Source organism: Protopterus annectens, chromosome 10.part0 (assembly GCF_019279795.1).
Source record: "Protopterus annectens isolate FY-2018-M chromosome 10.part0, PAN1.0, whole genome shotgun sequence".
NCBI lineage: Eukaryota > Metazoa > Chordata > Ceratodontiformes > Protopteridae > Protopterus > Protopterus annectens.
Window position 1 is genome coordinate 1,243,850,344 of NC_056744.1, and position 22,649 is coordinate 1,243,872,992.

General features: G+C 44.6%; 1 protein-coding gene across 1 annotated transcript in view; it reads right to left on the reverse strand.

Annotated features, from left to right (window-relative positions):
- Positions 1 to 22,649, reverse strand: part of COP1 (COP1 E3 ubiquitin ligase) — a 1,660,397-nt gene that overhangs the window by 1,058,950 nt on the left and 578,798 nt on the right. The window contains exon 12 of the mRNA XM_044085965.1: positions 10,530 to 10,673. Within this exon, the coding sequence (XP_043941900.1) occupies positions 10,530 to 10,673 (144 nt within the window). The remainder of the gene's footprint in view (positions 1 to 10,529; positions 10,674 to 22,649) is intronic.

The following is a 22,649-nucleotide window of genomic DNA, read 5'->3' on the forward strand; positions in this document are numbered from 1 at the left end:
AGCTTGAGGTCTTCTAGCAGCTCGTGGCCTACTCCCTATCTCATGATGCAGTGGTGCTTCCCTCAGATCTTTTTGCAGCCAGCTATACCAATAGGTAACTACCCAAGTAAGGAAAATAAGAATACAGTAGGTAAGGACAAAATATCACCAAGATTTGTCTGAACTTCCCAGTCCTCAAGAATTTCATGGTAGGGGGTTGGTGGGTGGGACGTAAGAATGAAGGCGAGATGAACAACTCACATGAAACGTTATGGTGAGTACATAACTTCTTCATGTGAAGTTGTTCTATCTCACCTTCATTCTCACTGATGGGTTAGCTTCCCAAGCACCATCTTTCTTGGGTGGCTCAGGGAAGTATATTCCTCAGGACCATAGAAGCAAAGGAGGCCCTGTCCCTGGAGGCCCCATCCAATTTGTAATGAGTGATACAGGTATGAGTTGTAGACCACATGGCTGCTACAAAAATGGAATCTATAGGTAGCTTAGCCAGAAAAGCTGAATATGTGGAAACAGCTCTAGTTGAGTGGGCCTTTACTTTATGATTTAGTAGGACATACCCAGAGCTATATGTGAAGGAAATGCAATCTGACAACCATTTTGACAACGTAGGTTTTACCACCAGAGTACCTTTCTTTGAATCTGAAAAGGAGACGAAAAGCTGTTCTGATTTAATAAAGTCCTTAGCCTTGTGTAAATAGAATCAAAGCTACCTATGGATGTCAAGTTTGTGCAGCATATGTTCCATCTTGTTAGTATATTTGGGGAAATTAACAGGTAATTCTATAGTTTGGTTGAGGTTTTTTTTCTGAACAGGTAAGAATGAAGGATTTGTTCTCAGTGAGACTCTGTCACTGTGAAAAATCAAGTATGGAGGTTTGATGGAAAAGACTTGTAATTCCGAAACCAAACAACAAAAGCACAAAAAAGGAAAGCCAATAAACCAAAAAATGGTCGGAAGCAGATTCACTAGTGTAGTATTTCGGAAATCGATCAGCTCACAATAAGGCACCAAGCTCAACTGAACAGAAAAATTTATTACAACGCTAACGCCAACAATATAGTGCACACGTTTTCATCAAAAGTATGACTTCATCATTTTTTCTGTTCAGTTGAGCTTGGTGCCTTATTGTGAGCTGATCGATTTCCGAAATACTACACTAGTGAATCTGCTTCCGACCATTTTTTGGTTTATTGTAATTCCGAGACCCTTTTCCAAAATGGGTCTCCATTCCCCCGTTTTCTTTGGAACTAAAAAGAACCTCGAGTAAGTTCCAGATCCTCTTTGGTCTGCTGGGACTGGTTGGATGACTCTTTTTTCTAGCAACCTTGCAATTTCTATGGTTGCTTGTTCCCTGTGACTGGGTGGAACGTCCGGGATTTTTTTTCACAAGGGGTGGAGGGATGGCAAAGGGAATGGAGTATCCTCTGGATATTACTCTCTGGGTACAAAGATAAGCATCCCCCCGACTGCCTCCAGAGATGGACAGACGGGCCTCCTTTCAGGAGCACTGACAGGGCTTCCCAAAGAACTGATTATTGTCACCCTGATTTTGCGGGCCCCCTCAGCCGCATGGATGGCTTCTTCCATTATTACCCCCCCTCTACCTCTACAGGGGTTTTCACCATGTGTGTCAAAGAAAACTCCTTGGTATTTATAGAACCACATCTTTCCACTTTTCCGACCTTTAGGATAAGGTCTGGTAGGGGTGGAAAAATGGACTCCTATGGCAGACGGTCTTTCCATCTTGCTCTCACTTGGTTTGTGTTTCCTTAACTTTCAGTCCAAAAAGGGATGAACCATCAAAGGGGGTGTTAACAAAGAATGACTTATAGGGCTCCGCAAAGGAACTTAAGATATTCCAGGAGTGTCCCCTAAGAGCAATTCCTGTACCCTCCGCTCTGCTCGTTCCATCAGCTGCATAAGATATTAGCTGCATGGAAGAGTTTATGAGGGAATTTAGGGTAGCAAGCTGGGAGGTTACCTTGTCTGAGACCCCTGCAGCTAGTGCACCCTGTAGAGTATCTCCCAACTCCTTAAGGAGATCTTTGTGTAGTCTAGTAAAATGTGTAAGACAGTTCAGGGATTGAAGAGCAAAGGACGCTGAACTAAACATGCACTTGCTGTATCTGTCCATGATCCTAGAATCCCTATTAGGAGGATGAACAGATGTAGAGGTCTCTGACAACTCCTTTTTGGTGGCTGCTGCCACCACCATAGCATTAACGGGTACTCCTTTGCTAAGGAAAGCCTTGTCCTGGGGTGACGTTATGAATTTGTTAGGCCTCAGAGGGACAGGTTCCATGGTATCCAGGAACTCTCACGCCTTTCGAGAAAGGTCTATCAGCTCATCAAAAGGCAGAGTCAACCAAGAGGTGGAGGGTTGAGACCCAAAAGCCTTCAGGAGTACTGACTCATCATCAGTAGGGTTAATGGGTTCCCAGCCACCCCTCTGTTTCAGTATTTCCAAGATATCACCGAAAGAGATATCTTCAGAGGGGGGACTGTGAGGACCCTTCTGACTCATCTAAGTCAGTATCCGATGTGATGGATTCCTGGGGGGAATCCAGATGCTTCCTCCTACAAAGCCTCTTCTTGGGAACATCTCAGTGGGAGCTTCCGGGCAGGTCCCGGAAGAGCAGGGGTCACCCAGTGGGGTGACCTGAGGCTCTGGGTCTCTACACTTTTCAGGGATCAGTGAAGCAGAGGCAGACACAGGCGCTTTAGGGGAGGAGGTCGCTGGTACCAATGACATGGATGCCTGAGGGGACAATGCTCTCCTCATGACACTGAAGGCCCCCCCGGCTACTATCCAAAGAGACACCTGGATCTGTATAAACAGCCAATCTCCGTGGCACCGAAGCAGTGGGCTCTGAGCCCGAGGTAGGTGCCAAACTCACCTGAGTCAAGGCCCCAAGAGGCAAAGTCAGAACTGACAGGTCGGTATGACTATCCTCTCCGGACCTGACCGATGAGTGTCGGCTCCCAGACTCTAACGTCAGTACCGAAAAAGTCAGTGCAGTAAGAACCGATAGGCCTGGAATGGGTGCCTGGCTCTGGCAGTTCCATGATCATCTGTTCCGAACATTGCGGCTCCGAAATTTCGGATCGAATCGGAGGAAGAACAGTAGAAATGGGCTGGGTTCTAATCGGTTCTGAAGCCCCAAGGGGCAGCCCTGACAACATTTTTGCTAGTGCCTGTGCCTGCAGAAGCCTCTACACCACACAATCCACATCCTTATCAGACAGTCTAGAGGACCGGGAAGAAGCAAACGAAGAGGCCACTGACTGCAGGATTGGAGACTTTAGAGTAGGAGATACCAGCTCCAATACTGGGGACTGGCTCCTACTAACAACTACAACTTCCGGTTCGGTAAGCAAATGGAGCCGAGGTGGTAGACCGAATCGGTTTGGAGGTCGATGAACCCTTTTTTGGCTCCAACCCAAAATACGAGCTAGAAGACAAAGTCTTGGAGGATTTTGCAGGTTTGTCTAGTTTGTCCTTATCCAAGGATTTCTGGAAAAAGACTTCAATAATCCCCTGGCTATTAACTTGCTCTTACACTCATGGAGAACATGAGAGCTAAACGAATGTCAGATGGCACAATTCTCCTGTAGGTGGACCTCACCTAAACAATAAACACACTCTGTGTGCCCATCTACAATCAACATTTTTTTACCACATTTAGGACACTTCCTGAATCCAGACAGCTTTCTCTTGCTGAGACATAGTTATACAAGAATGTAACTGTTAGGCAAAAAAACACTACATGAAGAAAGCACACAATATTATATATATAGGATAGCCCTAATAAGAAAAACAAGGCTCTAATTCTTACAATTTTTTAAACACTACAGCACACACTATATGTCTAATTATAAGAAAGCACACAATACGATATATATATATATATATATATATATATATATATATATGTATGTATGTATAGATAGATAGAAGATAGACCTAACAAAAACAACAGGGCTCTAACTCTTCCAATTTCTAACACTACAACACAGAGAATAAGCAACTGCTGCCCTAAAAAAATCCGGGCTCAAGCTTACACACATTAATTCTAATACTACAGCACACACTATAAGGGTAGAGAGAAAACTAAACAACTCTCTAACTTAAACGTGAGAAACCGGCCTAGAAAAAAAGACAGCCACTAATAACAATAATGCACACTCTAAGTTTAAACTACTTAATACTAGAACTCACTACAAGCTATAAATACCAATAACTATTGAGAAATATTGAGGAAACAGACAAATATAAAGAATTATAAAGAAATTTCACTTATACTGGCCAGAGCTGTCGAAGAACTCCCGATCTGTTGCAGCGGCAAACGAGATCCGAGGGAAGCACCACTTCATCATGGGATAGGGGAGTAGGCCACGAGCTGCTTGAAGACCTCGAGGCTTTTGTATTTGGCCGAGTCGGAGCCGAGGATCGGCTCCAAACCCCATCAGTGAGAATGAAGGTAAAATAGAACAACTTCACATCTGTAATTTAACGAAATAAAGGCTATAGCAGTGTTAAATCAGAACTAAATACCATAAAGATGAAGAAAAAAGTAAAAAAATGCAACATTTTCCTCCCAGAATTTCAAAATGAAATAGAAACAGTAGAAGAAATAGGTCTCTTGGCAACCTACTTTACATGCATGAGGCAGTCCCTATTGTTTAAATAAGTTCTCAGAGAAATTAACAGCAATAGTAAACAATAATATTAAAATAAAGAGATAACTCACAAGTGTGTGTGTGTGTGTGGTTTAAATAATTCTGAAAGAAATCAAAAGTATATCATAATAAAGAGAAAGGGAAGTTTCTAAAGGGTTCTTATCTGAGTTTGAAACCTGTAATCCACCAAGGAAGGCTGCTGAGCTGACTCAACTGCAAGAGTCCTACACTGGCACTAAAAGACTGGACAACTGACTTTCTTTTCTGTGACAGGGGTTAGGCCAGGGGAAGGGGTTCTGAGCTCTGGAAAGCTGCTAGTGTGGGTCTGTGCGACACAGAACCCATCTGCCACTGAGGGAATGTGAAAGATGGACATACATTTTAACCATTACACCAACCCCCCTTTTAAGAAATGTCTATTGAATGGTGACCTGCAGAAAGGGAGAGTCCAACCAAAGGGGCCCATTTAATTAGGGTTGTCAATATCAGACCTCTGGTTTCCACCGACTGTAATCCACAATACAAGATCAAACAGATGGGAATATAACTGCATGGAAAGATGATGCAAACCAAAAATGTTAAAATTGTAATTGAGTGCTATGAAGGTCATCTAAAATAAAAAACAGCTTAATTCAGCAATTTTGCTTTAAACTTATTTAACTTTGGGTAGGCATACAAAGAGGCACAGCAAAACAATGGAATATTTTTTTACAGAGAGATTTTTGGAAACTTGTCAGAATAATTAATAAATGCAACATCAATACAAACTTTCATAAATTCATAGATAAGAACTAGGCTAACTGCCCTTGCAGGCCACTAAGTCTAGCCCATTTCTCTTTTGGTGCTAGAATTCTCAAATTAATCTATCCCATTTGGTGTTTGATTGGCCTCACCTATCCCCATGGTCAATAATTATAGATTATCTTTAATGAGAATAACTGGGCCATACTACTGACAATTTGAGGGGACCCATGCATGGAATAAAGCATTCAGGAGCTGCCTCTGTCCATCAGTAGCACAGGGGACAGTCTTGGGATAAATTTTCTGATTCCCATCCATAGACCCATGCTGTTCTGAATATGGATAGGGATAAGCTTTGTTTTACATGGATGTGGAGCCTGTTCGAGAGCAGTGACTTCTGATGCCACCTGCCTTGCTGATGTGCAGTAAGTCCATGAACACTGATCAGTGGGTGTCTTATGCTAAACACAGGTCACCTTTTAGCAGTCTGTAGATAGATAGTATAGTGGCATTGCTAGGAGTCAGTCCATGTAGGACATATTGTTTAGGTGTTGATTTTCTAATAAGTTAACCATGTGGGTGTTCCAGTTGTTGCATGTGCCTGGACAGACACAGGCCAAATGAACATTTTGCTCAGTGACTGGCCTAAATGAGGGCTACTTAAATGAGGACAGCAACATTCCTACATCTAGACACAATCATTTGTTTATAAGCTGTGCAATGCATAATTACTTTCTTGTGACAGTGGACACGGTGGTCAAAAGTTAGGTCACTAACATTAAGTTTTCATATTCCAAACAACTGAGTCACCGCTTAGGAGTGTATCATCAATGTGGTAGTTTTCCAGCATAGAGGACTTCTCAAACGATACAATTATGCATTTTTTGGCATTTAGTTTCAGTCCATGACACTAACACCAGTTATTTGGGCAAACCTTCCAGCAAGTAAAATTTCCTTTTTAAAAATTTATTTAAAAGACTGAGTTTTCTTCATCACAAAACAGCAACTTCTGTCTCAAGTCAAAACTCCCATAAGACAAACCAACCCACAATCCAGTATCCTAGCTACACAACTGCATAGTGAGACATACCAATGACCCAGTCTTAACTGCCAGCTGTCTATCAGGCACCATGATTTGCCACATCAGGCAGGTCTTGACAGTCACTATACATGTGGGGTGGAAATGACTTGTCTACCTGGACTATCTGAAGGGATGCAGGATAGTGCTTTCAGAAAGTGTGTCTGAGGCAGCTATGAACTTAGACTTCAGCAGTAATCTACCATCACCAAAAATGATGCCACGATATGAAGAAATGATAACAGACCAACAACTGGTTTAGCTTTTGGTGTTATTCAAAGGGGGTACAATATATACCAGCCTGGGAAGAAATGGTAGACAGTCCAAACTGCTTTGTCAGACATGACATGTACATCTCACCCCAAACTTCTGTATATTGGCTAAAACCTTGTCCACTCCCATAGGACCTTTATTAGGCAAAATCAGTTTTCAAACTCTTCTAACATAACTAGACAGAATCCAATCAATATATTTCTGTTCGGTGCTAGGACCCTTAACTCATTACAGCTGAGTGAGCCCCCAAGCATTTCTGCAATTACTTACTTACGCTTACTGCACACCTCTAGGTGTCAAATATTACTTGTTCATATTTGCATTAATAATTCTAAAACCATGCTAAATACAAGGTATCAAAAGACTTCAACTTAAAGCATATATGATGGCAAACACAACTATATTGATATTTGATCTCTGTCTAATGCAGCTAAAGAGATCTTGATTATTCGTATACTACTTATTTGTATTGTAATAATTTTCACATTTCTCTAAATATCTCAACATTCAAGTAAAACAGGCAAAACTACATAACTTCATATGAAAGCTCACAGCTACATGAAGAAAATCCTGCTGGCAGCATGTGTCTTGCTTGAATGGTTACTGAGATATCATAATCTGTTTATACAACATTGCAAAATTAATATTCACTGGCTTTACTGTGGCTTATAAAATCCAGTTTAAAGCATCAAACTGAATGAATGCCACTAATGTAAAGATTAATTTATCCTGAAAGCCGTGGTGGTGCAGCGGTTAGCGTTCTCACCTCACAGCAAGAGGTTCTTCGGTTCGATTCTCAGTTGGAGCACCTACTGTGTGGAGTCTGCATGTCCTCCCCGCGGTCAAGTGAATTTAAAGACATGCAGGTAGGTGCGTGCGTGGGCTTGCCTTCTTTGAAGGTTGGCCGCCAGGCTGGCAACTCAACACCGTAAAAATTCACTGCCAATCATTAGTGGACCGGAGTTCCCCTGAGGCAACCCCTAACCAGGAAAAGCCGACAGACAGTTTTTAGTGTTTGCCATTTACAATTTTCTTTTAGCAATTATGGTTCCAGAAATATGAATATTTGCTTGAACTGTAAGGTGATAACTTCATTTTTGTAAGAGCTCAAGCCATACCCACTGGAAGTTAAAGGTACAAAGGTACACTCTCAAAACAGTGGTACTGGAAGAAATGAGTTAGCTAAAACACCCCACAAGAAGTCCTACTTACCCTTGAAAACATCAATCTATGCATTATCACTGCAGGACTTCAATGCCTACTACTCATACAGGGCAACTGCATTAGACAAAGGCACTAAAGGTGTAAGGGACCACTTCTTTAAAAAGCAATCATACTCAGACAAAATAACAACCTGGAAATCCACCTCATCCATCTTACTATAAACAAAGTCCCTTATTGCATCACATCTAACTACAGGACCCCCCCCCATATCCTCTTAAGCCCATAACACCTATATAAGCAGTACAGAGTCCTTATGTATTAAGCCAAACAACATTCTCCTAGGACACCAACTATCCCTCCATAAAGTGGGGAACTTGTATGTCCTCAAACATGTAAGCCCAGCGACTTCTAGACTTTAATACAAACTCTCTGAACCAGTTAGTCAATACCCCAACCATACGTGAAGTATCCTCCAGTACCCTGGTATTCAGAGATAATGCATAGGCTAACCTACTAAAATAGAGTGATGGTCTGGCTACATTCAAATGCCCTTTCCACCTCAGTGATTCCACATGGAATCAATTACTGCCCAGTGTTTTGAACATGTTAACAGTTGCATGCAAGAATCTAACCCCCTCAGAAAAAATACAATGCACAGTTTTGAAAATAAACCCCTGAGGTGGAACCCTAACATAAACAAGCTCTATAATAAAAGAAAACAACTTGCTGCATGCAAAAATAAATCTAATTCTCAAGAAGCCAAAGATGCTCTTGCTAAACTAAACTATGAACTCCAAATCCTGATCAAATCAACCAAAGCCATATATCACGAAAAATAACCACCCAGATGATAGACAGCCAGCAGTTATTCCCTTGCACAAAGGTGGGGCATCTATGGACCTGGATAATTATAGATCCATAAGCCTGGCCAGCTCATCTGTAAGGCTATGGAAAGGATTATTATAAAACTAATAAACAGGGATATAAGTAACCTACAGACTACTAACCCAATTCAGACTGGATCTGTCAAAGGCAGGTCTTACCTACTTAACTTGACTTCTTTGAAAATGTCACTAAGGCAATGGATGAGAGTAAATCGGTGTACACTGTATATCTGGACCTCGCAAAGGTATTCAACGCCATTCCACACTCAAACATCACAGATGAGCTCTCCCAACTAAATGTTAACCCCCTACATCACTCACTGTACAGAAACTGGCTTGAAAATTAAACTCAGACAGCAAGGGAGGCTGTCTCTACCTCCTACAAATGACCTGTCACAGCCAAGTGCCCCAGGGTACAGTCCTTTGGTGACTCCCCTTTGTCATTTCCTTCTTAAAGGTCAAAGCTAATGTTAAGGGATTGTAGATGACCGGGTTTGGAGATGACTGTACACTAGGTGCCATCAGAAACTCACCAGAGGACACCAGAATCATACAAGGGGGCCTTTCCCAAGCAAATACCTGGTATCATAACCATAGAATAATACTACATACCAAAAAATGTATAATTATATCCTTTGGCAAGCAAAACTCTCTCTGTAATTATCACAGTAGTACCCCCTCCCCCCAAAAAATTGACCCTATAATTAGAGATCTGGGAACATTTGTCAACAATGAACTGCACTTTGATCAAGCCGTTTTTCATCTCACGGCTTGTACCTAAAGGTATAGCATCCAGATCTAGGGACATAATTGTTCCATTGTACTCAGCATTAGGACAAGCACGGAGTAGAATACCCCTTTTGGTATGTACTCATTCAAACACTTGTCACAACTGGAATAACAACAGTTTGTCACTTAAAAAAAAAAAAGTGACCAAATCATAAAAACTGTGCAGCTTAGACTCATCTTTCATACTATCACACAGGCTATTGAGAGGTGGCCTCTGCTTTGTGTAAAAGAGCTTCAGTAGTCACTATTCCATCAGACCTATCACACATTCACAAGTCCAGTGAGATCATAAACACCCACTCAAGGGACCTTAAGCTCTTTTGATAATTAACAGGAAATGCTGGATGGATATTTATGGATTTGAACTCCACTCAATATAAACAGTACTTCTACTACATTCAAAAGACCTTTGGAAGCATTGAAGGTAATCACAGACCTATCCCCAGTTTAACTCCACTGGCTCTCATTGATATGGGAACCATGTAATTACTCCATTACATACTTGTTTGTTCCACCTTTGGATACTCGTATTGCAAAATATAAGGACTAATAATTACCACTGGGATGTAAGGCTAGGTTTTCAAGATCTTAACAGATCCTGTTAAGTGTCCATGAACCTATGAATGTATAAATCTTTTAAATAATAAGATGATCAATCTGTACTTTAAAACATTAAGTAAAACACTATATGCCAAATGACAGCAGTACCAGACATAATGCATGCAGGTAGAAAAATGCAATGGCAGTTATCCATGGTTTTTTACTGAAGAGAGGCCACTTTAACTCCAGGAGCTTAAAACAGTAATGCCACTGTCCATGTACTCATCTCAAAGGTGCTATATTAAGTGAAACAAAATACATAACCACTAAATTAAAAAAAAAAAAATAATTGTAAAAGTTGGCAAGTGAAAACTGATACCTGATTTTGGAATTGCAGGTCATTTCATTAACAGGGTAATGAATATCCACTGCATCCTGGATCACAGTGCCATACTCGTACACTTTTATCTTCTTTGTTACCCCAGCAATGGCAAAATAGTCGCAGTCTCTATCAAACTCAATACTAAAATAAGAAAATGTCCCCGCGTTAGTACACAAACATGAAAAAGTCAAGCACATTATAAAACAGCAATCTTCAAGAGCAGACAATCTCCTCCAATTTTTTAGCCACAGTGGCTCATAATATATTGTGTCTCTACAGCAGGAAATACAAGTTTATAAAATGATGTGTGGGAAAAAATACACCTATAATGAATAACATATACAATCTAGTTGATGTTAGAGGACTCTCCTTGATAGGTTTATGACTGGGACCATCCTTTCCTCCTCTCTCATTTCTACTATTTTTTATTCCCTAAACTGTCCAGATTCAGGGGTGTTGAGTGATCTCTGGTGATGCATGCCATGATGTCATGTACCACACCAAGATAGAATGCATCATTACAAACCCATCAGTTCTTTCACAGCCTCTGACCAAACATACATCTTTATATATAATGAAGATGTGGTAGCTATATTGTTAGAGAGATACAACATAAACTTTTAGTTATGTACTTACCATAACTTCGGATGTATGGGATCCATCTCGCCTACATTCATAACTGATGGGTTCGGAGCCGATCCATCGGCTCCGACTCGGCCAACTAGTATACTAGAACGAAGTCTCTTATTGGCTGGGCTACCCTCTATCCCAGGATGCACCACACCTGCTTCCCCAGATCTTGTTTGTTCGCTTTCATACTTACATGCAAACACAGAAAATACCAGTTACTCCAACCAACTAAAGTTCTTCAAGAGAAGATCTCCAAATGGACCAACATTTCCTCTAAATCCGAATGGAAGGGGGAAAGGAGGGTGGAGTATGAATGAATGTAGATGGATCCCATACATCCGGGTTATGGTAAGTACATAACTAAAAGATGTAATGGGATCCTATCTCGCCTACATTCATAACTGATGGGACAGCGTCCCTAGCACCTAAATCCCAGGTGGCTCATTGGAAAACACTCCTGAGAACTGTGGAACCAAAGGAAGCCCTGCCTCGAGAAGCCACATCTATTTTATAATGAGAAATGAAAGTGTGCGGAGAAGTCCAGGTAGCCGCAGCACAAATATCATCTATTGATAATTTGGAGTGGAATGCTACAGAAGTAGCCATTGCCCTGGTAGAATGAGCCCTGACCGGAAAGGGAAGCTCTTTGTCAGCCTGCAAATAAATGAAACAGATGCAATCCTTAATCCATTTAGCTATGGAGGTTTTAGCCACTGGTTGACCCAACCTGTTTACTGCAAAGGACACAAACAGTTGATTTGACTTCCGCGTCTGAGTAGTCCTGTTCAAATAAAAACGCAGTTGTCTATGGACATCCAACTGATGAAAGATATATTATGCGTTATTGGAGAATTTGAGAAAAAATACAGGGAGCTCTAGGGACTGTTGAATGCAGAAAGAAGATGCTACCTTTGGTAAAAAAGAGGGATTTAATTTAAGGGACACTATCTTTGTGAAAAATCAAATAAGGAGGATTAAAACAAAGAGCCTGGAGCTCTGAAACCCGCTTGGCTGAAGTTATGGCCACTAAAAAAGCGGTCTTCCAAGACAGGAATTTCATATCACAGGTAGCTGCTGGTTCAAAGGGGCGGGCAGTTAAGGCAGCCAGGACCATATTTAGGTCCCAAGGGGGCACAGGATGAGATATCAGGGGCCTAAGGAGCCACGCTCCTTTAAGGAAAGACTTGCAAAGCTTGTTTGCCATTAATGAAGGTTCAAAAGAAACATGAAAATTAGAGATGGCCGCTAGCTGAACCTTAATCGTGGAAACTGAAGAGCCCAACTGAAAAAGAGAGGCCAGGAAATTTAAGACCTCCGTACTGGGGCAGTAAGAGGGTCTATACCGTCGCTGTGCCCAAAGGGCAAACCTCTTCCATTTGCTGGAATACAGTTTGATAGTGGAAGGTTTGTGAGAAGAGGACAAAATGTGGATAACCTCCGGAGAGAGGAACTGTCCCTGACTAAGGATGGAAGTGGAGTAACCAAGCAGCCAACCTCAAGGACCTGAGAGATGGGTGAGACTGTCCTGACTGATGAGTCAACAGGTCTGGCACCGGGTCCAGAAACCATGGACCTTCCACCGCATACCTCCGAAGGAAGGGGAACCAAACCTGACGAGACCAGTGCGGGGCAATCAAAATCATGTCGCTCTCCAGGTAAATTGCCTTCTGTATCACCCTGGGCAGGAGGGGAACTGGAGGGAAGGCATAAAGGAGACCGGGGGGCCAAATGTGGGTTAGAGCGTCCCTGGGAATCTGTCCCTGAGAGGGAGTCAGAGTGAAGAACTCTCTGCACTTCGCATTGTGGGGGCTGGCAAACAAATCGTAGCAAGGGAGACCCCCAGTTGGCGAAGATTTTCGCAGCCACTCTTTGGTTGAGGGACCACTCGTGGGGTAACAGGATAGCCCTGCTTAGTCTGTCCGCAATCACATTGGATTTCCCCGGGATGTGCATTGCCATTAGGAAGCGGTTGGTAGCTACCGCCCAGTGCCAAAGTCTCATGGCTTCTCTGCACAGTGGGTACGACTTGGTCCCGCCTTGCTTGTTTATATACCAAACTACCGACATGTTGTCGGATAGGATAGCAATCAGACCTTGCGGGAGAGCATGATGGAGAGCTTGCAGTACCAGTAGCACCGCTCTCATTTCCAGGATAGTGATGTGTAAATGCGCTTCCTGGGATTGCCATGTGCCTTGGACAGACCTGTCCAGATAATGACCCCCCCACCCTACCTGGGAGGCGTCCGTGGTCACAGTGGCAATGGGGGAATGAAGGATAAAAGGTCGCCCCTGGTCAAGATTGGATCGGAGGAGCCACCAACGCAGATCTCGACGGCAACTTTCCGTAATCATAACCAAGTGGTTCAAGGGAAGTTCCTGATAGGACCATTGAACCGAAAGTAGCCATTGCAGCACTCGCATGTGCAGTCTGGCTAAGGGGACTAGGAGAATAGTTGATGCCATCGACCCCAACATCTGCAGAATCAGATTGGCCGGAGCTCCTGATAGGGGGAGGCAGGATCGAACTTGATTCTGCAAAACCTGAATCCTTTTTGCCGGTAAGAAGGCGCGCATCCTTCTTGTGTCTAACTCTGCGCCTATAAAGGTAATACGCTGAGATGGCTGTAGCACAGATTTTTCCCAGTTGAAAGTGATTCCTAGGAAACGGCCCAAGCTGACTGTGGCCATGAGCGACTGAATTAGTAGATGCTTGGAGGTGGCAGTAAGGAGCCAGTCATCTAGATATGGAAACACTTGGAATCCTAGACTTCTCAGGTGAGCAGTCACCACTGCCAGACACTTGGTGAACACCCTGTGGGCTGTGGTGAGACCAAAGGGCAGTGCTCGAAACTGGAAATGACTGTCTCCCAGGCAGAAGCGTAAATGACTCCTGGACTCTTGACTTATCAGAATGTGATAGTAAGCGTCCTTGAGATCTATGGAGCACATCCAGACATCCTTCTCCAATAGTGGGAGAATGGACTGAAGAGTGACGATTCGGAATTTGGACTTTTTCACAAAGAGATTCAATGAACTGAGGTCCAAAATGGGCCTGAAGTCCCCTGTCTTTTTTGGCACCAAAAATAGTCTTGAGTAAGTTCCTGGTCCGATCTGATCGGCGGGGACAGGCTGGATGACTCCTTTTTCTAGCAGCTTTGAAACCTCTATTGCTGCTTGATCCCGCTGACTGGGTGGCACGTCCGGGATTTCCCTGAAGGAAGGGGGCTTGATGAAGGAATGAGATAGCCTCCGGTAATAATCCGAGCACCCACTGGTCGCTGGTAACAGCTTCCCAAGCTTGTGGGTGTTCCGCAAAGCACCCCGACTGGCTCCGGAGCTGCACAGTCGGGCACCAACTCAGGGACGGTGAGCGAGGAGGAACCACGAAAGGAATCGCGGTCTCCAGAGTTACGGGGCCTCTGCCACCTCTGGGACGGCGTCTTCCCGAATTCCCCCCCCCTGCCTCTAGAGGGGGGATCACTGGGTGGAGTAGGGAAAGACCTCTGAATTTTCCTGAACCACATTTTCCCTCCTCTCTGGGCCTTGGGGTAAGGCCTAGAGGGAGTGGAAAAACGGGCCCCAACGGCAGTCAAGGTCTTGCCCTCCTGCTCGCACCGAGTCAGTCTGTCCTTCACCTTGGGTCCAAACAAAGAGGACCCATCAAAAGGGGCGTCGGCGAAGGAAGACTTGAAAGCCTCCGTAAAGGAACACAAGCGTAACCAGGCGTGTCTCCTAAGGGCCACGCCTGTTCCCGCTGCTCTACTTGCCCCCTCGGCCGCATACGAGTTGAGCCTCATGGACGAGTTCACAATGGATGATAAGGTAGTCATCTGGGCGCCAACAGTGTGGGCTAACGCCTCAGGTAGATTACCTGTGAGGGACTCACCTAGCTCTTTAAGGAGGTCCCTTTGGAGCCTAGTAAAATGACACAGGTAATTCAGCGACCGTAAGGTAAAGGCCGCTGAAGAAAGGGCACGCTTCCGCACCTATCCATGCTCCTGGAATCCTTATTAGGAGGGTGGATAGACGTTGAAGCCTCTGCCACGTCCTGCTGTGTGGCAGATGCCACCACCATTGCATCTACAGGAACTCCTTTCGTTAAAAATTCCTTTTGAGGGGGAACTGAAAGGAATTTGTTGGGTCTTGCAGGCACCGGTTCCACAGAGTCAGGGTGCTCCCAAGCCCTTTGAGAAATTAAATCAAGTAACTCATCGAAGGGCGGAGACACCCAGGAGGCGGAGGGCTGGGCCCCGAAGGCCTTGAGGAAGACTGACTCCTCAGCGGAAGGGGTTTTGGCCTGCCAATCTCCTCTCTGTCTCAGAATCTCAAGGATATCCGAGAAAGAGACATCATCCGAAGATGATTTTGGGGACCCCTCCGCATCATCGAGGTCAGTGTTAGATGTGATAGACTCATCTTGGGAGTCCACGTGCTTCCTCTTGCACAATTTCTTCCGTGGAGGCTCATCCGAAGCGGTTTCGGACGGACCCCGGAAGAAGGGAACCCCACGGGGGTATCCTCAGGCCCTGGGACCCCACTGTCATGGGACTGCAGTACGCCAGAAGCACCAGTCTCTAGGTCTAGGGATGGTGAGATGGAAACCTGCTGAGCCAGCAAGGACATGGCCAGCGCGCTCCTCATGGCCTCAAAGGCAGGACCTCCAGACTCCATGGAGGTCACTGGCCGAGAAACCACGACGGCACTAGGAATCCCCGCAGCCGATGCTCCGAGGGGAAGACTAGGCACCGAGGCACCTAGCTCCAAGATGTTCCCCTCGGCCCCGGCTGAGGAAGTCCCGGTACCGAACCCGAGGACAGGATAGGAACAATGGTCGGAACCGATAAACTCCGAAAGGGTCTCGGTTCCGACTGTACGGCTCCGCCTTGCTCCACCATCACCGACTCCAACGGCTCCGAGGAAGTTGGAGGAGGAATCAAAAGCTTCGAGGGGGGGATTGGCTCCGGGGCCGAATGGGCTGGAGCCGAGACCATTTTTGCGAAAACCGGAGACTGGAAAAGCCTCTGAATAAATCTATCCAAATCCGAATCAGATAATTTGGAGGATCTAGAGGAAATAGAAAGGGGCAGAGACGACTTCTCTCTCGGCTCAGACAAGGTAGGGGACCGGCTCCGAAAGGGCTCCAACACTATCAGCGCCGGATCCGACACAGTATGAATAAGGATCGGCGCCGAAGGAGCTTTCGGAGCCGAGGGGGAAGAGTCTGAGCTGCACACCTCCATCGGCTCCGAGACCAATGGAACCAAGGGAGGTGATTCGCCTCTCGATGCTCCAACCTGCGGCTCCGAAACTAATGGAGCCGAGGAAAGAGGCATCGAGGCAGACCCTTCGACCCTCGGCTCCGAAGTCAGTGGAGCCGAGGAAGAAGAGGTCGACTTATGCTTCTTAGTAGTCGGCTCCGACGACCTTTTCTTTTTAGAAGCAGTAGCAGAAGATGAAGCCAAAGCTTCCTCAAAGGAGGGCTTAATAAGGTCCTTCAGGATTAATTTATTTTTGCGTTCTTGAAGAACCCTAGCGGAAAAGGCATGGCAAACACTACATGTCTCTTGCAAATGCTTTGGCCCTAAACAATAAACGCAAATGGCATGACTATCCGTGATAGACATTTTATAATTGCACTTAGTGCACTTTTTAAACCCAGATTTCTGCTCTTTAGCCATTTTCACCAACAAACTAATAGAAGAGTGGAACAATCTAACTGCCACACAAAAAACAGTACTTCACCAAAAACTATTTAAAGCGTGAGAATAGGGCACGAGCCCTCTGAACACAAGATTTACCTCACAAGGAGAAAGAACAACAAAGGGAACACAACAACGGGCAAAAGCCCTCTAACTTAAACGGGCTTTACCCGGAGAAGAAAAAGGAATAAAAACAGACAACACACTCACTCCACTAAGAAGGGCAAAGGCCCTCTAACTTAAACGGGCCTTGCCCGAAGTACCAACAGATACAAAAAAAATGCCAATAACACTCAAACAATACACCAACTTAAGAATAGCTGTTAAAACAGCTGTTGATTGAATTTATGAGGAAACCCCAGGTCAAAAGACCAGAAAAAAGAAGAAAATACACTTAGCTCCAGCCAAGTCGAGACCACGTCTAGCTTGATAAAGCGGCAAACGAGATCTGGGGAAGCAGGTGTGGTGCATCCTGGGATAGAGGGTAGCCCAGCCAATAAGAGACTTTGTTCTAGTATACTAGTTGGCCGAGTCGGAGCCGATGTATCGGCTCCGAACCCATCAGTTATGAATGTAGGCGAGATAGGATCCCATTACATCATATATTTACCAACTAGAACAGGACTCCAACAGCAGTCACCAGCTAGAGGAGCTAGCCCAAACAAGGGGTGGGGAGTAATTTAGACACAGAAAGGAGAGCCCCTTTACTGATCAACTGATATGGCAAGAAATGTACCTTCAACTTCTGACATTCGCGACTTTGTGGAGCAGCAAATAAAAATGTGAAATAGTAAAACCCCCATGGGGGAACTAAAAGCTATGACACACCTTAAAAAAAGAAAGCTCAAAAGGTAGATTCGTGAAGCTGTGAAATACCAAAGGTGGTCTGACACATGCAGTCACAGTCTAAGCAATAATAGCTGGTGTATTTATGAACCAAACAAGAAGGGACCATGGCACGAAGGCCTAAAAAGTACAGTTGTGTACACTTACCATAAATGTAAATGTTAGAATGTATTCACTGTTGCAGTCATCACATTTGGGTTATCTGCCTGCAGGTAGCCCTCAGCTGGCCTGAATACCAGTCTTGGGATTTCTGCGTCGGATGCTGTTGCTTCTTCCATGACGTCAGGTCGTCAGGGATATAAAACATGCAGCCGATGCCATTACATCAGTTTTTCTTGCCCCAGATGTCGGGTGCCCCCAAAATATAAAGCAATTATATGGTGTGGAACACCCCAGGCAAAAAGCAAATACACATAGTATAAGATATGCCAAACCAAAAAGGATAGTTGAAAGCAAAGACAATCAGGGGGCAGGAGAGAGGGTAACCAGAACTGCAACAGTGAATACACTCGAGCATCTACATTTATGGTAAGTGTACACAACTGTACTATGTTCTTCATGTTTCACTGTTGCAGTCACCACATTTGGGTTGATTCCCAAAGCTAAGGAAGGGTGGAGGCAGATTAAGAAGCATTAGGCCTGGCAATCAGGCCCTGTAAGACTGCTGTGACAAATCCAGCTCTGGATTTAAAAAAAAGATAGGCAAGTGGTAATGCTTGGTGAAAGTGTGTACCGAGCTCCAGGTTGCAGCTTCCAGAATGTCCCTGGTAGGGGACTCCTCTGAGAAATATAGTAGAGGTAGATGTAGCCCTAGTGGAATGTGTTCTTATCCCCTGAGGGTAGGTTTTCCATGGTGCTTGTAGCAGAAACAGATGCAGTGTGCTATCCATTTACATATGGTTTGCATTGAAATGGCCTTCCCCTCTTGCCCCTGCAGCAAAGCTGATGAGCAGCTGGTCTGATTTTCTGAGAGGCTTTGTCCTGTCCAAATAGAATCTAAGCGGTCTGCGCACATCTAGAGAATGCAGTATCCTTTCCCCTTTATTTTGAGGATTAGGGAAAAAAGTAGGCAAATGAATGGACTGGTTTAAAACCACACTAGACACCACCTTGGCCATAACAGATGGGTTAGTCCTGAGGGAAACCCTATCCGCATAAAAGATAATGAAGGGTTCCACTGCCACAAGGGCCTACAGTTCACACACACTTCTTGCTGAAGTGATGGCTAGAAGTAAAGCTGTTTTCCATGAGAGGAATTTCAATGCTGCTGTAGCAGCCGGTTCAAAGTGGGGGGGAGTGCAAGTTTTTCCAATACAAAGTTAAGGTCCCAGGCTGGAGTCGGAGCTCTCCTGGGGGTCTTAAATTTTTGGCCCCTCTAAGAAACTGTTTTACCAGAGGATGAGAGAAGATGGGTGGCTTAGTATTATAATGAGCGGAGATGGCAGAGGCATGAATCTTAATTGAAGAGAAGGATAGGCCCTTGTGGAGCATTGCTGTCAAGTAATCTAGTATATGAGGTAAGCTGGGCACAGTTGTGGCCATTCCTTGAGACTGGCTCCAGGAACAGTATCTTTTCCACTTTTCTGAATATGATTTTCTAGTACTAGGCCTCCTTGCCTCAAGAATGACATCCAGCACCAGCTTACTGAGGGTTGCTAGAGGTGAGTTCATGGGATTAGCCAGGCTGCAAGATTCACGGTCTGAAGCTGAAGGTGCAGAATTTGGCCCCCCTGCTGGGACAGCAGGGAGGCAGGTGCCATGGTTGTTGCACTGTCAGACTGCACAAAAGAGGATACCAGTGCTGGCGTGACCAGTCTGGTGCAATAAGGATTGTCCTTGGCTTGTCCTGTTTGATCTTTAGTAGAACCTTCGAGAGGAGAGGCAGAGGGGGAAATGCATAGACTGAAAGGCTTTCCCAGGAAAAGGGCAGAGCATTAACCTTCCAAGCTTGGCTGTGGAGAGTTCTGTTGCAGTATTTGTTCAATTGATAGTTCCGAGGGGAAACAAACAGGTCCACCTCTGGTGTCACCCATCTGTTCCCCAAAAGTTTGAATATTTTGGGTTCCAGTTTCCATTCGTGTGGGTCCATGAGATTTCTGCTCAAGTCTGCCAGTGAATTTAGTTTGCCTGGCAGGAATTGAGCTTGTAGGTGCACTTGGTTGCTCAAAGCTGTGTTTCACAGAGCCATGGCTAGTCTGCTGAGTGGGTAGCAATGCGTTTCCCCCTGCTTGTTGATGTACCACATAAGTGTGGTGTCTGTCTTTACCAACAGCTGTCCTGATAGAATAAGGCCTTCGAAGGCGGTCAGAGCATTCTGTACAGCTAACATTTCTTTTTGATTGATATGCAGCTGCATCTGCTTTGGGTACCATTTGTCCTGAATGCACCTCCCTGCCATGTGAGCACCCCATGTATAGTCCGGGCGGCTGGGGGTAGAGTGAAAGAGTCCCTTCTTGTGGTTGCAGGCCTCTGCCCACCAAAGGAACTCTGCCCTTAGACACGGAATGATAGGAATTATTGTTTCCAGGTCCTGAGAATGTTGACACCACAGACTTTTTTTAAGATACCACTGAAGTTTCCTCATTTGCCGTCTTGCATATGGAATTAACAGAATGCAAAAGGCCATGAACACCAGATTTTTCAGTATTTTCCTTGAAGATGGCTGGGTTTTGGTGGCCAGTAGGTTGTAGTAAGTTGTCAAATAAATTTGTTTCTCTGGAGTAAGGAATGCCATCTGGGAAGTTGTGTTCAAGCTTGCTCCCAGGAATACAATCTGTTGGCAGGGTACAAGGTGTGATTTCTTTTTGTTGATGGTGTACCCTAGTGAAGTTAGAAGTCTCTTTACAAATGCCAGGTGCTGTAGTAGCAAGTCCTGACTTTCCGCCTGAATCAGGCATTCATCCAAGTAGGGATAAATCTGAATACTTCTCTACCTGCAAAAAGCAATGGCTGGAGCTAGGCACTTTGTGAATACCATGGGAGCAGTAGATAAGCCAAAGGGAAGTGCAGAGAACTGATAATGCATAGAGCCTGCCCTAAAGCGAAGGTATTTCCTGCAAGATTCCCTTACGGGGATGTGCAGGTAAGCTTCTTTTTAAGTCTAGGGTTGCCAGCCAGGCATCCTTGGCTAGCTTAGGAAGCAGCTGTTGGAGAGTTAACATTTTGAATTTAGGAACCACCAGAAAGGTGTTGAGAATAGATAAATCCAGGATAGGACGCCAGGGTTTTCTTTTCTGGGAACCAGGAACGGTCTTGAATAAAAGCCTTGTCCCCCTTGCTCTGCTGGGACAGGCTGAATAGCCTTGATGCTGGGGAAAAGTACTTGCTTTGGGGCCTCCGCCTACTGGTTTGGGGGGAGGTCTGGCCATCCACTTAGGGTTGGGAGTAAGTGGAATTGGAATCTGTATCCTAGGCAAATTGTGGAATTGGAATCTGTATCCTAGGCAAACTGTGGAATTGGAATCTGTATCCTAGGCAAACTGTTTAAAACCCATTTGTCTTGGGTAATGTATTCCCAGTTTTTTTGCATGCAGCGCCAGTTTTCCTCCTAAAGGTGCAAGTACTTGAGCAAGGCTTGGGGGGAGTTAAGGATAAGTCATTGTGCAAGTTTACCATAGAGGGGTGGCTTACTACTCCCTGTTTTGGACATGGGTGCACCCCACTGCTTAGATCTGTGCATAACCTGAGACTGAAGTCTTGGGAGTCTGCTGCCCCTGTATTTGGACTGAGAAGGCCTGAAAGGGACCATTTCTTTGAAGGCCAATGCCTACTGAATCTAGGTGGCTGTACTTGTAAGAAATATTTAACAGTTTACATAGATTTAGCTTGCTCCTCCATCTTTTTGAGAACTTCTTCTGCTTTATTGCCAAATAGGCACTCTTGGTTTAAGGATGCATCCAATAATTTTGCTTTGAGATGATCTGGCAAGTTTTGTTCCTTAAGCCAAGCATGCCTTCTAAGAACAGACACAGTGACAGCAGCCCTACAAGATGCATCAAAACCACACTGCAAAGTATGTTTACCAACTTGGTCAGCAGAATGCATGAACTCTTGCAAATCTTTGTGTTCTGCACAGTCAATAATCAACATCATTTTCTGTTTAATTAGCCCCATAATATGCTGCTGATACTTTAACATATGAAACTGGCAATTTAAAGCCCTAATGGCCAGAGTAGCAGAGGTGTATACCTTCTTACCCCATCTGTCTAAATCCCTAGAATCCCTGTCAGAAGGGGTAGGATTCTTGGCAGTAGTAGCCTTAATGCCTTTTGGTCCTTGGGAAATGGTCTCTGGATCCGCAGTAGGATTCTTGAAAAGGAATTTGAGAGAGTCAGGTACTCTATAGTACCTGTCAGGTTTCCTGGGAGTTGGAGGCAAAGTATCCGGGGTAAGGCTGGATTTCAAGAAAACATGATCTACAATCTCCAGAACATGAGAGATAGCTAGAGGTCTGTGCTGAGGCAAGTTTAAAAATTCCCTGAGTCTCTTTTTGGACAGAGTAGTTCTGGCTTTCCAAGTGGAAATGCTCCCTAAGGGTATTGCAGGGGTTCACCAAAAGAAAAACTCTTCTGGGGGGAAGCAGAGGGAGGGGAATCCTCTGCATCAGAATCCTCATAGGTAGATATGGTATGTCCTGGTAGTCAGAAGGAACAGAGATATCAGATTCCTGATCAGAAGAATCAGAAGGGAAATCAGTTCTAGGTCTCTCTAAGGAGGAAGGCTGGCTTTCCCTAATTAAGGTAATAAGGTCTTCAGCCATTCTAATTTGTTTTTGAGGCCTGTGGGCCTGAGAATGCACTTTGGTCATCGGTTTCCTAGGCGTAGTGCAAACTTAAGGCCTGAGAAATTCAGTATTTTTGGCTTGAAACAAAGTTGTTGGTTTAATATGAAAATCGGTAGGCCTGAATACACCCTCAGAAGCCGGTGACTGCACAGTGGCTTC